Source organism: Diplotaxodon limnothrissa, linkage group LG19, assembly GCF_057381915.1.
Source record: "Diplotaxodon limnothrissa isolate DT_005_m linkage group LG19, D_limnothrissa_male_GT1.1, whole genome shotgun sequence".
In the NCBI taxonomy this organism is placed as follows: domain Eukaryota; kingdom Metazoa; phylum Chordata; class Actinopteri; order Cichliformes; family Cichlidae; genus Diplotaxodon; species Diplotaxodon limnothrissa.
In genome coordinates, this window is record NC_140614.1 from 29,852,936 (window position 1) to 29,866,302 (window position 13,367).

The 13,367-nt window shown below is 42.1% G+C and overlaps 2 protein-coding genes across 3 annotated transcripts in view; one reads left to right on the forward strand and one right to left on the reverse strand.

The window, feature by feature from the left end:
- The window catches only part of evla (Enah/Vasp-like a), a 35,588-nt gene extending 27,883 nt beyond the window's left edge, over positions 1-7,705 (forward strand). For both annotated transcript variants that reach the window (XM_085342874.1, XM_085342875.1), the window contains 9 exons: positions 545-1,480; positions 2,991-3,190; positions 3,328-3,443; positions 3,680-3,707; positions 5,471-5,513; positions 5,617-5,677; positions 5,900-5,957; positions 6,050-6,107; positions 6,189-7,705. In XM_085342874.1, coding sequence (XP_085199000.1) covers positions 545-1,480; positions 2,991-3,190; positions 3,328-3,443; positions 3,680-3,707; positions 5,471-5,513; positions 5,617-5,677; positions 5,900-5,957; positions 6,050-6,107; positions 6,189-6,226 — 1,538 coding nt within the window. In that variant the 3' untranslated portion in view covers positions 6,227-7,705. The remainder of the gene's footprint in view (positions 1-544; positions 1,481-2,990; positions 3,191-3,327; positions 3,444-3,679; positions 3,708-5,470; positions 5,514-5,616; positions 5,678-5,899; positions 5,958-6,049; positions 6,108-6,188) is intronic.
- Positions 7,706-8,887: 1,182 nt separating this feature from the next.
- Positions 8,888-13,171, reverse strand: degs2 (delta(4)-desaturase, sphingolipid 2). Its single transcript, XM_085342754.1, has 3 exons — positions 13,090-13,171; positions 9,869-10,611; positions 8,888-9,185 (listed from the first exon to the last, which is right to left on the reverse strand). Exons 1-3 carry the CDS (start codon positions 13,169-13,171, stop codon positions 9,042-9,044), a joined length of 969 nt encoding a protein of 322 aa, XP_085198880.1. The 3' UTR covers positions 8,888-9,041.
- Between the last annotated feature and the right edge of the window lie 196 nt (positions 13,172-13,367).

Genomic DNA, 13,367 nt, shown 5'->3' on the forward strand with positions numbered 1-13,367 from the left:
AGGTAAATAGGCTTCCCCAGTGTGGTTTGTGTTAGTGTTTCCCCCCTTAGTTTCAACCACGACTCCCCAGTCTGTATGCCCTTATGCTTTTTTGAACCCATGCACACATATAAATGTTCAAGTCTGCCTGTTAAATATCCATACAGACTTAAACATCCTCCTTTTGTCCCTGCCGCCACCGGCAATATCAGTGCTCCCCTGCCCCTGCAACATGCTCTACTGCCATCTCTTTCTTCCAGCTACTGTTGGGGGGGGGAAATGCCATATGCTTTCCGATCATGGCTCAGTCATGTTGCATTCTGCTGCTTGTTCTTTTTACAATATTTTGATTCTTTCTTATTTGCTATTGGCTTCTGTTTTTTGGACTGCTCCTGATTTTCTCATCATTACTTGCTTGGTTGCTCAGTTGGTTGCTTTTCATTCTTCTCACGTTTATCTCTTTTCTGTTTTCCTTTGTTTGTTGCCCTCCTTCGTCTGCATCTCCTCCTCTTCCTCCTCCTCTCTCTCTCTCCTCTCTCTGTCTTTCTCTCTCTGCCCGTCACAGTCGTTTCCACTCTCCAATATAAAGTGTCCACCCCTCCCATCCACCCAGACACTCCTCCCGAGTACAGACATTACAGAGCTAGCACACTGCCACCCTCCTACGTCCGCGTGGCATCCTCCTCTCCTCCCACCTCCGCCTCCATGTCTCCCTCTCAGGAGAAGGAGGCGGGAGCCGCTAGGGACAAGGCCCAGCTCTCCTCCCAGCTCTCCACCTCGCTCGCATCAGCCTTTTCCCCAGTCCAGGCAGGAGTGACCACCCAGGGCCGACAGGTCCGTCAGATCCCCCTATCTCCACCCACCGCAGCCCGCCACCTTCACCTTCAACAGCAACAACAGCAACAAGACACCATGCTGCCCCCTAAACACGGCACCTGGTCTGCTTCACACTTGCAGCAAATGTACGCCCAGTTTCCCCAGTCCTCGTCCCCCCCAGTAATGATGGCCATGCCGGTGAAGCAGGGTTTGCCCCCGCAGCCGGTCCTCCCGGTGGCTCACCCCCTCCCACCTGTAAGCACTAGGATGAAGCCCCCACCTTTCGATCCCAATACCGTTACAACCCCTCACCAATACCCTCAGCACCACCCACACCCTCACTCCAACGGCCAGCCAGACGATTCCTACTCCCCTCATTCTCAGCACCTGCCACTCACACCACAGTACTGCGAGGCCATCCCACTGCCCCCTCTCACAAGTCAGACACCCCCAGGCCCTCCCCCCAGCCACCAGCCCCAGTACCCATCCACTTTCCACCCACAGCAGCAGCAACAACAACAGCATCAGCAGCAGCAGGTGTACCACCAGCAGGCCCAGCCCCCTACCACCACCACCACCTCTTCCTCCTCCTCCTCGCCCCCCTCTTACACTGCCATGTCTGACGGGGGCTCGCCCAAGAAGACCCCCTCCCCTGTCCCCCAGCCAACCCCCATGACCAGCAGCAGTAAGTATGAGGAGGAGAGCGGAGGAGGTAGTCCCTCAGCAGAGGGACATGTTTACATAGTGTGTGTAAATAGTGTATGTGTATGTGTGTGTGTAGAATAGGTTGTTAAATGCACCACACCTGCACTGTTAGACAAGAACATAAAAAATATATGTGTGGTATCAGCAGTTAAAGCCCAAACACACCCAGAGGTCAACCCACAGTTTTCTCACAGGGTGTCATCAGACTACTTCTCAGGATTGCTAGGGTGTGAACGTAGTCTGCTTAATCTGTGTAAAGCTGTCCCACTTACAGGGCGAGACGTGCAGTGCTGTCCAGTCGTTTTAGGCACTAAAAGTAAAGAGAAGATATTTTAATATGACACGGATTCATCCATTTAGAAAACAAAACAAAACGTCACCTTCTGCCTTTAAAACAACCAAGTTCTCCTTTCGCACTCTCACACATTTTCACTGTGCTTGGCAGGAATGTTTTCAAATCTTGCATAACTCTCCGCACTCCTTCTGCCATTATAAGCTCTCTCGGTTGCTTCAGCCTCTTTATTCCCGACTCACAGCGATCCGCTCCACAGTATGTTTAGGATTGATGTCATTCTAACCGAACAAATTCCCTGTTGGTATCTTATGATTGATATAAGTCTAAACTGCCTAAAACCTTTGCACAGTGCTGCTCACAATGAGTCATGTGTTATTAGTGCTATTGGTTTTATGACAGTGTAATTCCCAGGAGAACTTCAACCAACTTCCGTCTCACCAGGTATATAATCAAGCAGAAATGTAATATACTTGTGTAGGTGTGCAGAGCCTTTAAGACAAACATTTACGCGCCTCTTTTTATAAATATACATATTTCCGTCAATGTAGCTCAATGCAGCAGAACAATAGGCCTTTGCTGCTGACAATTTCTTCAAGATTCCCAGCAAATCATGCTTCACACAGTTACAGCGCACAACCCTAAAATTGAAGAAACACAGGAATTCAGGATTGTATTGACAAGTCAGTGGACCTGAAGTCGTTCCTGCTGTGCAGGTTTTTCACTTTGCCTGACTTGACTATCTGCCGTTATCAAACAAAATACATTTGAAGCTACTGTCAGATCTTTGGTTTTATTCCTGGTCCTGGAATTATTCAAAGCCTGTAGGAAAATTTAAAGCATACCTCTATCATCAGCTGGCTTTCACATAACCTTCCCACAAAATATATATATATATATATATATATATATGGATATATATATATATATATATATATATATATATATATATATATATATATATATATATATATATATATATATATATATATATCCATATATATATATATATATATATATATATATATATATATATATAGATATATATATAGATATATATATATATATATGGATATATATATATAGATATATATATATGTCAGGCCCCCAACCTTTAATCAGGATTTAATCTTACTCCTCCCAAGTGTTCTCATCTCTGCACGTAACCCATCTCTGCTTTCTATTGCACCTCCTTCAGCCGCAGCTCCAGCACCTATGGCTGGTCCTCCAGCCCCACCACCACCACCTGGTCCACCACCCCCAATGGCCGTGCCGCCACCCATGCCCCCTCCATTACCCGCTGGTGGAGGGCCTCCTGGTGGCCCACCTGGGGTCCAACACCAACCCTCAGGACTGGCTGCGGCACTGGCTGGAGCCAAGCTACGTAAAGTGAATAGGGTGAGCCTCCCTGCTTTAGTCTGAGGAGGTTCAGACTAAAGCAAGGGAATGTTATTAGCATATTTTAGGCAAAAAGGTTCCACCTACCCCCACGGGAGAAAAAAAGGAAACCTGTTTTGTAATGTGTCTGTGTTTAGGATGAGAGCAGCCCTCCTGGTTCTAGTGGCAAAAGTGACTCCAACCGGTCTAGCGGTGGCAGTGGCGGCGGAGGGGAGGGACTGATGCAGGAGATGAATGCCTTACTAGCACGCAGGTCAAACAACTTTCTAAACACACACAAACTTTTTACCCCTTCACCTGTCAGATCATGCAGTGACACAGAAACCTGTTCCGTTAGCCTTTTTGTTTTCCTTACAGTAAATATCTATCGAAAAAAATGTTTCTGGGTTCGTATCATATCCGTGTCACAATCTATTCATACTAGTTTCTGAATTCTCACTGAAAGCTCACTCTTTTTACACAGTTTCCTCATTCCCTTTTCTCTTTTAGACGAAAAGCTTCTGAGAAACCTGATGAAGTAAGTTTTGTGCTTAAAGATATAGCTCAACATTTTTGGGAATTTCCCTTATTTTCTTTATCATCGAGAGCTGGTAGAAAAGATACCAGTTTCAATTCATTCTTTTAAATGTGAGACTCAAGCCTAGAGAGATATCCAACCTTTGAAAAACAGATGATAACAGCTAAACTAACAAGTTATTGACAGATTTTATGTTTAGCATAGAGATTACAGACCTGATATAAAACATGGACCTCGCCACAGTTACCTGGACTTATATTTTTAGCACTGTAATTGTTGTTGCTTATTTTTTTTGGAGCCAGAAGTTATCATTTTTGGATCAACGATTGGAGTCAAACTGGGAAATTGCATGCATAAAGTTTATCTGTGCATCACATGGCCATGGATGGCTTCTCAGTGCTTGGAGCTAAGTAGCATATAAATAGAATAGCAAAGATTCACTCACCAAAACTTCAACACTGTCTTATCTGATGATTAGATCATTTACACTAAAAAGCCCCAACACTTGTCACTTGTCAGTCAGCACATTCATGCCCTTAGTAACGCATGACTTAAAGGCGCAATCCAGTTCAGCTGATGAGTTATGAAAGAAACTCATCCCCCACACACTAAAGGGATAAATAAGCTGTGGAGAACAGGGTGTAAACACGACTTCTAAAGGTCTAAATCTGAGCATTTTAACATGGGACTGACTCAGTGTTAGCACTGGTCTCAAGCGACCAGTCCAGGAATTGTAGTTTTTGTGTCATGAACTAGCTGTGTGGAGGCAGATGAGGACCCAAACCCAAAACTCACGGAGACAGGAACTGAACTCAAAATCACTGCTTTATTGCAGGCCTTACAACGAAACAGAACTAAACTGGGAATACTAACAGAAGACCGAGGGAACACAGAAAGACACACAGGTTCAGGGAGGAGACATTGATGACGCAACCCTGAACTGAGGGAGACATGCACATAAATACACAGAGGGTTAACGAGGGAAGTGGAAGCACACGGGGAACACCGCTGACACAGATAATCGTAACGGGACAGGGTAGGAGTGAACACAACATGACACATACTGATGAGAGACTGTCAAAGTAAAACAGGAAGTACACAGAGGTTCAGACAGGAGGAGAGAGAGCACAGACATAACGGGCTGGGGAAAACATTGAATGAAACACAAGGAGGGGAAACGAGGGCTCACAGATACACAGAGGGGCACACAGGGGGTAATCAAATAAGGAACATCTTTAACAGAACCTAGGAACCACGGCATAACCCATATGGAAAAGAAATAGTAAAAACTTATATGTGATTACTCATGAAAGTGGCCACTTTCTCATTACTTTCATACATTGTTTTAGTAAGTATCCAAAACATACAAGTTTCATTATATAATTTTTCAAGGGATCTTATATCTGTTTTCACTCTTGTATGCTTTTCATACAAGTTTCACGCAAGACAGATACAAACTTTATAAGATTTATATATATCTTTTCCATATGGGAAGGAACAAAATACAAAAATACAAGAAAACTAAGAATGCTGGGCCAACATGGCCCAGGACCATGACATTTTGGCATTTTGCTATTTTTCCATTTGTTGCTGGCATGATTGGTATCAGTGTTTAAATAAAGCTCTAGAAGCGTGACTAGGATATTTTCCAAAATGTGCATTGTTTTAAGGATGTTTTTTAAATATTTCAGAGATGTATGAAATTACTTACGGTTATTAACAATACTCAATGTCTGATAATCAATATCTGTCTCTCCTTGAAGGATGACTCAGGTGGTCGGGGATCAGGTCAGCAGAACTCAACAGGTATTAACACTGATGCTTTATCGGCTTTATCTGCACATATTTCAGTATATTTTAGTCCGTGGCGTAGCCCCGTTATCTGATTGTAAGTATTTTACTCTGCAAGATGCTGTGAAGAGGCCATGGGAGCGATCCAACTCTGCAGAAAAGTCCTCACTGGTGTCCAGGTCTGTAGATAAGAGGAGGAGCAGGAGGAGCAATGTTCTGAATATGAAATGGATATCAAACCTCTAGCATTACCCACAGGGATTTAGGCATAAATTTGTTTCACTGGAGCAACAGTGAAGTGTTGAAAATTCACTTTTATCAATGCAAATGATAAAAATATGTAGCCTGTTCTACTTCACTGTCCACTGTGTTTTTAGTCACTTCACCCATTTGCCTTTCAGAGTAAGGCCCATCGGCAGCACTAGTGAAGCAGACACAGAGTTTGACAGGATGAAACAGGTTGGTTTAACTTCCCATGTAGCATAAAGCGCATTATGGGTTCACCCTGCGAAACTGAAATGAGACTCACGAGCTTGTTTACTGCCCCGCAGGAGATTTTGGACGAAGTCGTGCGCGAGTTGCATAAAGTGAAAGACGAGATCATTAACGGTAAGCAGCAGCCGTCCTTGTAAAGTTAAACAGCAGTGTAGCCTTTTTTTTTCTTAAATTGTTTTTTTTATTTTCTCTCAGCCATCAGACAAGAAATTGGCAGAATCAGTACATCCTAATCTCATCCGAGCGTACAGATGGAAGAGGAGGAGCAGGAGGAGGAGAGCGACGGAGGAGCTGGAGGAGGACGGACACGCAGATGCACAGACGCGAGGACCAGGGAATGTTCTCTCAATGTTTCTGTGACCTCATAGACGCCATCGTTCGAGTTGCAGAGACGTTGTGGCAACATTTAAGTCTGCTGGACAGCAACAATAAAAAGAAGAAACAGAGACAAGAGAGCGCGGATTAACGAGAGGGACGAGCAGAAGAAATGTGGGGATGGATTAAAGGAAGACTGACGTACAGGTTGAACTCAAACAGAGGTTGACAGATGGACTAAAAGAAGAAGTGAGGAAAAGAAGGACGTTCGTGCTGAGTTTTGGTGTTGTGGTCCTCTCTGTGCACCTAGACTCAGTCAGCCCAGTGTTGCAACTCTTTGTTTGCCGTTCAGTCCAAGTCTTAAGAAGAAAATATTTTTGTTTTCTAAGTTTTTACTGTTTTATTATTTAAAAAATGTGGTGATAATGATGATGATGCTGTTGATGACAATGAGTATTTTATTGATATTCTAGAGGGAGAAAGGAATCTTGCACACCCTACGTCAGCCTTTTATATTTTCTATTGTTTTTGTTTAGTTTATCCCTAACTCGTTGACGATAACAAGCACAATATGGGCACAGTGGCTCCGCATACCCACCTGCCCTCAACTGGCATATTTAAAAAAGAAAGAAAGAAAAAAAAGACTTTTTACGACCTTGCTCATACTGGCGTTGTGTATCTAACCTTTAAGAAAAAAATAGCTTAAACCACTTGAATTACCTTAATTTCCACCATATTTAAAGGCATAACAATTTTTTTTGTTTTTAGCAATGAATCAGACAACACACAAAAAGTCTGCTCTGCAACTCCAGTGTGACCGAGGTTTCTCTGTAACTGTTCGGACGTGCGAGATCACTGAAACTCGGGGATCATTCACAAAAAACAGGCCGATAACTTTAAATGTGCCACCTGGTTTTACCTAGGTATAAAAAAAAAATGTAGTATTATATATATTAGTCACCCTATGCTTTGTGAACCCCACCCCCCACCAAGTATGCATGAATACCCCATCTCTATGAATAAGTTTATTTGGTTTGGGGACAAAAAAAAAAAAAAAAAGACACACACATGCAAAAATCTATATAAACGGTGGTACATTTACTATAGTGGTTTGTTTCTATGAACGTTCCCTTTCTACAAGATGTTAACCTTGATGATGGTAGCAATGTGGGGAGAAAAAAAAAGTGAAGAGGATTGGTTGCTCTGGCAATATGCAAACCTAGCTAAGTGCAAGAGATGAAAAGTAGGCCTTTGTGATGGTAGCTAAATGTGTATTTGCAGGAAGGCTTTGGATGAATATCAGTTGTTGCATTCTGTTCACTCTGTCCGCTCTCAACTACGTTCTCATTTAAAAAGCTGGAAGTAAATTCATTCATTCAAAAAAAAAAAAAAAAATTGTCAGCTACACAGTATCCTGCTCACTGTGTGTGTGTGTGTGTGTGTGTGTGTGTGTGTGTGTGTGTGTGTGTGTGTGTGTGTGTGTGTGTGTGTGTGTGTGTGTGTCTCTCACTATCTTCGAGTTTGTCTTAAGCTTGAAGGCATATTTTTCTTCGGATACCACAGTGACAAAAGCATTAACACACTCAGGAATGCAGAGTTTCTCCTTATAAAGACTTTTTATGTAGTGCATTTTTTTAAATAGAACTTTTATAAACAAGATAATGCTTAAGACTGAATATACATTAGGTTGAACAGTCAGTGGGTGGACAAAACAACACAAACCCTGCATAAAAACAGTAGCCATGCTTGTAATTTACCGTTTGTGGTGGCTTGTGATTCTTGTAGATGCTTTCTTTTTCACCCCTGTGCTTCTTGTCATTTCACACGCTGGTATTTTATTCTAAGGATAAGCGGACGCGAATGGATGGATGGTATTTTATTCTTTATACCAGTTAGTGTGTCACTAGAAAATAATTTAAAATGGCAAACACTAAATCCAAAAACAGAAAAGCTGTATGATCAAAGAGTGGTCATAAGAGGCTCCTTAGCAACACCGATGTAAATGAATACTTCATGAACATGTGTTCAACCTGAAGAAACACCAGTATGGTCATTTAACAAGCCTAACACTCTGAGATAAAATCCTTGTACGGCGATGCAGCTGCAACCAAGCAGAACGAGGCATCACAGAAGAAAAGGCTCCTCTTACTGGAAGGTAAGTTTCAATGCTTATTTTCCACTTCAGCATTGTTCTGCATGACGGATGTGCAGCTGCTAATCTAAGCAATTGTGCTTCTGCAGAAACTCTCACGAGGCTTGACGAACGCTTACAATCAGGAAAACTAAACGGCATGGGGTAGTGACATCTCCATAAAACCACATGAGAATGTATGTGACCTTTATCCCGAAGTTATGGCTTTATGTCGCCTTCAGTCACAGATAAGAAAAAATGTACCTTCTTTTTTTCCGCAATTCTTCTTTGTGCTTTCTGGGTACAAGTAGATTTCCACATTGCACAATGACACTGGCTGTCTTTTTATAGCAGGAATAAATAACATCCAGTCATATGAGGTGAAATCTCATTTGTGTAAAATATGCAGCTGAAATGTGCACATTGCCTTATAGTAACACGAGTGCAGCACTGATTAGATAACAATGTCAAACATGTTATTGGGCTTACGTATGGTAACATCCACACTATGCAACAAAACTAGACTTTCTGTTGTGGTTAGCCGACGTCTGACAACTACAATTCACATTCTTGCTTAGCAGATCAATCAATCAATCGGAGATCTATTCCTGTTTGCTCAGCTTGTACTCCCGTTTGATTCTGGAATAGGGCCCGATGCTGTCGTCAAACACAAAGTCCCACAATACACGGCTCCAGGAAGTGTGTTGAGGCAGGGAGTCGTAATACTCGGCTGCGATTTCCTTGACCTGCCAGTTAAAAAAAAAAAAGCAGAAGTTAAAAATGAAAGAGAAGAAATATCAGTGAGAAAGAAGGTGGTGTAGAAAGAGTAAATGTTGCAAATGGTGAGTGTAAAGCCTGCATCTGAAGTGCAGAGTTAATGTGTTTAGGATTTGAGGGCTTTTATTTATTCGACCTAATTCGACATGACTGTATTTGACTAGAACAAGTGCAAACAGAACAGCATATTGTATGATATTACACAAAACAGTACGTCGGGGTGAATGCAGCTCGACATATCCTGACTGAAATGTTTTACTAGACAATGAAAAGGGGGGCGTGAACGGGGGTTAAAATGTAACTAAACAAAATAGATTTTTAAAGAGTTCTTTAAACTCGTGGTCAACAAACCTAAAGGCAGTTAACTTGTATTAAGTGCCAACACTGTCCTGATAGAGGCGGCAGTTAATCATTTAAAAAACCTGCCCATTAAGCTCATAAATACTTGCAGTTAATGGGAAAAAGAAATTAGATTTTTGGCATTTCCCAGTGTCTGTTGTATTTAGGTTCTAAAAGTCAGGAGAGGCCCATATCATCTGTCCACAGTATTCAGTGATATAACTGTGCTCATTTTTCTACGCTCAGTACATTCAAGTCCAAAGTTATAAGTTATACTGTTATAAATCTATTTCTAACAGTAATATGTTCTCACCTGAGGTAGTTTACTGCCGGGTATGCTGGGAAAGTCGTGGTGCTCCATGTGATACCCAACATTGAAGGTAATCAAGTTCAACGCTCCATAGTAGGAATATGTCTCATGTCCTTTAAGGAACATGTAGTGCTCAGCTATGAAATGTCCAGAGATCGGATGCAGTCCCATACCCAAGATAGATCCCGCAATGAGGTAAACGATGGGCTTCACCCCCCATAAATAGTAGATAATTAGGTCTACTACAAGCTGAACCATTGCATTCTGGATCTCAAGCCGACCGACTGGCTTTGGGTTGACCACTAATGGGCGCAGGGCGTAGAATAATGGCTGGAGGAAGAGCCAGAGGATCTTCCTGGCTGGGGTGCAGAAGAACCATCCCTCAAAGTCTGTAGGTATGTCAACATCAAGCTGGTCCCCTCCAAGATACCGGTGGTGGTCGATGTGGTACTTTTTGAAGGCGGCAGAGTAGGGCAGCCCGATGGGTAGGTTGGCCCACATGGCGAACCAGCGGTTCCACTTCGCCAGCTTGTTACCAAAAGCCACGTTGTGGGAGATGTCGTGGATAGCCAGAGTCAGGGAGTGATTAATACAGCCTCCAAATGCATAGGCCCAGAAGAAGATCCATTTCCAGGAGAGGTCCTGGACCAGGAAGCAGGCCAGGAATTGGGTCAGGACCATGCCCGATACCACCCACTTCAACTGGGGGTCTGGACCCATCAGAGACTTGATCTGTGGATATTTGGCTGAGGAGAGAAGCAAGAAAAAAAGAGGGATGGAAAAGAGCAAAGGCAGGAGTAATGCGATTGTTGAAAAAGAAAGAAAGAATCGCAGGAGTGGCAGAGGACATGTGAGGAAAGGGAATAATAGATTAAAGGAAGCAGTGAAGAAAATGAGGATAAAAGAAATGAATTAATTATTTTTTCTGAAACAGTGACTTGCACAGCATATGTTTCACAGTAATTTTCCTAAGGTTGCTCTCAGCAAACAAGCTGTGAGGTAGCTGCCCTTCTCTTGGGAAAACCATGCTGAGAAAAGTCAGCTTTAATTGGCAGAGGTGTTGTTTTGCTGCAGGAAATGAAACTCAGGGAGAAACAAAAGAGCATTTGAAAAATCATTCTTTCTTTTCTTTTTTCTTTTTTTAAAAAAAAGACTTTTACAATTAAAAAAATTTAAATAATTAGGTCATACAGGTTCTGATTTGTTGCACTGGCCCCACCTTATGGGAACAGCAAAGAAATTTGGGCAGGTAAGTGAAAAAGCTTTGTGCCAAGTGATTCGGCTACTAAGACTTTACAATCACACCATACAGAGCATATCCTATCATGCATTACATCAACGTTAGCCACACACCATCGCGGGATGTTGCATGCAAATCTGACCTACTTCCTTAGTTTCAGGTTGTGTAATGTCTCTATGCAAAACTTTCTTACCTTGGTGACTAATAGATTAAAGATACTGGGGCTGGGTCCCCGTGACCGTTTCATATTTTGATAGTCTCCTCTACGGACCAAATCCCCTTTATTCTATGAATGTTTACCCAACAAGAATTCCCTGTTGCTTCCCTGCAGTCTCCCATTGTGAAACAATCATTCATCAACATACAAGCATTACATCAGCATTAGTATTGCTTTCAAATCTGTGGCTCAATGTGAGCTCACCTCCAGAGCGTCCTTCCCTTTTTCCTAATTAAAGCCGTTTATGGACCATAAATTTTCAGATGCTGTCACAGCCTGCCTCCAGGGTATGAAGTTAAATCAATGACCAGGCATCATAAAACTCCAGTAATAACTTCTTAATGTGCCCATGCAGAACACATGTTGTAAAGCCATTAGAGAATTTTGACTTCATCATGTCAAACAAGAAAGGCCTTTCATTTGCCTTACTGTTAGATCATTTTCCAGCATAGAGTATCAGCCAAAATTAATTCACACATTATTCTGTTCAACATGTGGTGGTTGATCACATGTGTGGTCTCATAAGCATCTGTAATGGCAGGTACTGCTGTCCTTTGAATGTGCAGTATAATGTTAAGTTTATGGCCTGTGAGTCCCGCCTGAACCTTCAGTCTGCAGACGTGGAAAAAACAAGCCATTTAATTTATTAAACTGTTCAAAAGGTGCCCCTTCCATCAAATGGTAAAGTAAAAGGATCTGAAGCACAATTACCTCTAACACATTTCTCCACCACATCCCTGTCCCCTCAGAGCAGAGGACAATAAACAGTTTAATAATTTAGGATTTTGTAGTGTCAAGAAACCCACCACCTACTAGGTGTGTCTTTCACACCCAAGTAAGCATGCAAATACTGGGTAAAGCCAAGATTAAATACACTTCAGCAGCAGAGCTTTTAAAATGGATCAAATGACGGATCAGATAACCTATTAGTTTGTGATACATATTTTATAGGCAAGGGAAAATAAAAAGAAATAAAATGGAAACTCCAAACAGTTTGGATACATTCTGTTGGCTCATTCGTGTCATGATTAAAGGATTTCCCAGGAACCTGTAAAACCTTTCTTATCATTTAAGGAGTAGCATTCAGAGTGTGACAGTCATGATTTGGAAAAGTGAACTGTCACTACATTCCTATTATTTCACAAGTTAGGGGGTTTCGAAAAAAAGAAATGCTGAAGTGAATTAAATGTGTCACTATCACGAGCTTGAAACATGCTAATCCTCTTTCATAACCCGTGTTTCCTTTTAAGAAATAACTGACTTTAGTTTTAAAACCGCAATCAAAAGTAAACATGAAGACTGCAACATCAGATTTGAAATTCCACTCACAGCACGCTGTACTCGTATTTATTTAATTGTTCGTTTGCATTGATTTTAACTGGAGTACACTCCAGGTACACGCTATACCTTCGCCAATAAATACACGGATTTAAAGTAATAAGTAAATCGATCTCGTCGCACCTAAAACAGTACAAGTATGCGTAACTTCAACTACAAGTAATAAAACTATGTGTTTATCATGAGCGGCATGTTCGTTTCTACGTTTTCACTGCATCCACTGTGAGCTGATAGCTCGTTAAGCAACTGCTTGTAAACAGGTTTAACCGGCTACAGTTTTATAAGTAGAGTATAGACAGGGAAAAAAAAACTTTGACCTCAACTGTTAACACATTGACTTCTAAAGCGCAGTTTCTGGCGGATTTAAAAAAAACAATCTGGACTTTTTTGGGTTGTTTAAAAAAAAAAAAATCTTCTGTCATTTCTTACCCAGAATTTCCTTTCTTCTTGAAGTGTGCGGCTGGTCAGTGTAGACCCATTCAAAGTCGCCTCTTCCACCTGTCTTCCCCATGGCTATCTACTCTGCGTGTGAGGCATCCGGCTCCGTGTCATCAAACCTTCGAAGTATCGGGACACACCCACCTTGACAGGTTGCAGACAGAAGGTTTAGGGTGTGGTCTCACGCCCCTCCTCCGAAATTTGACGCAGGGCAAACCTGCTTGTGCACCTGCTGAAATGTATGCAACCCCGCAGCGAGTGTTTTCTGT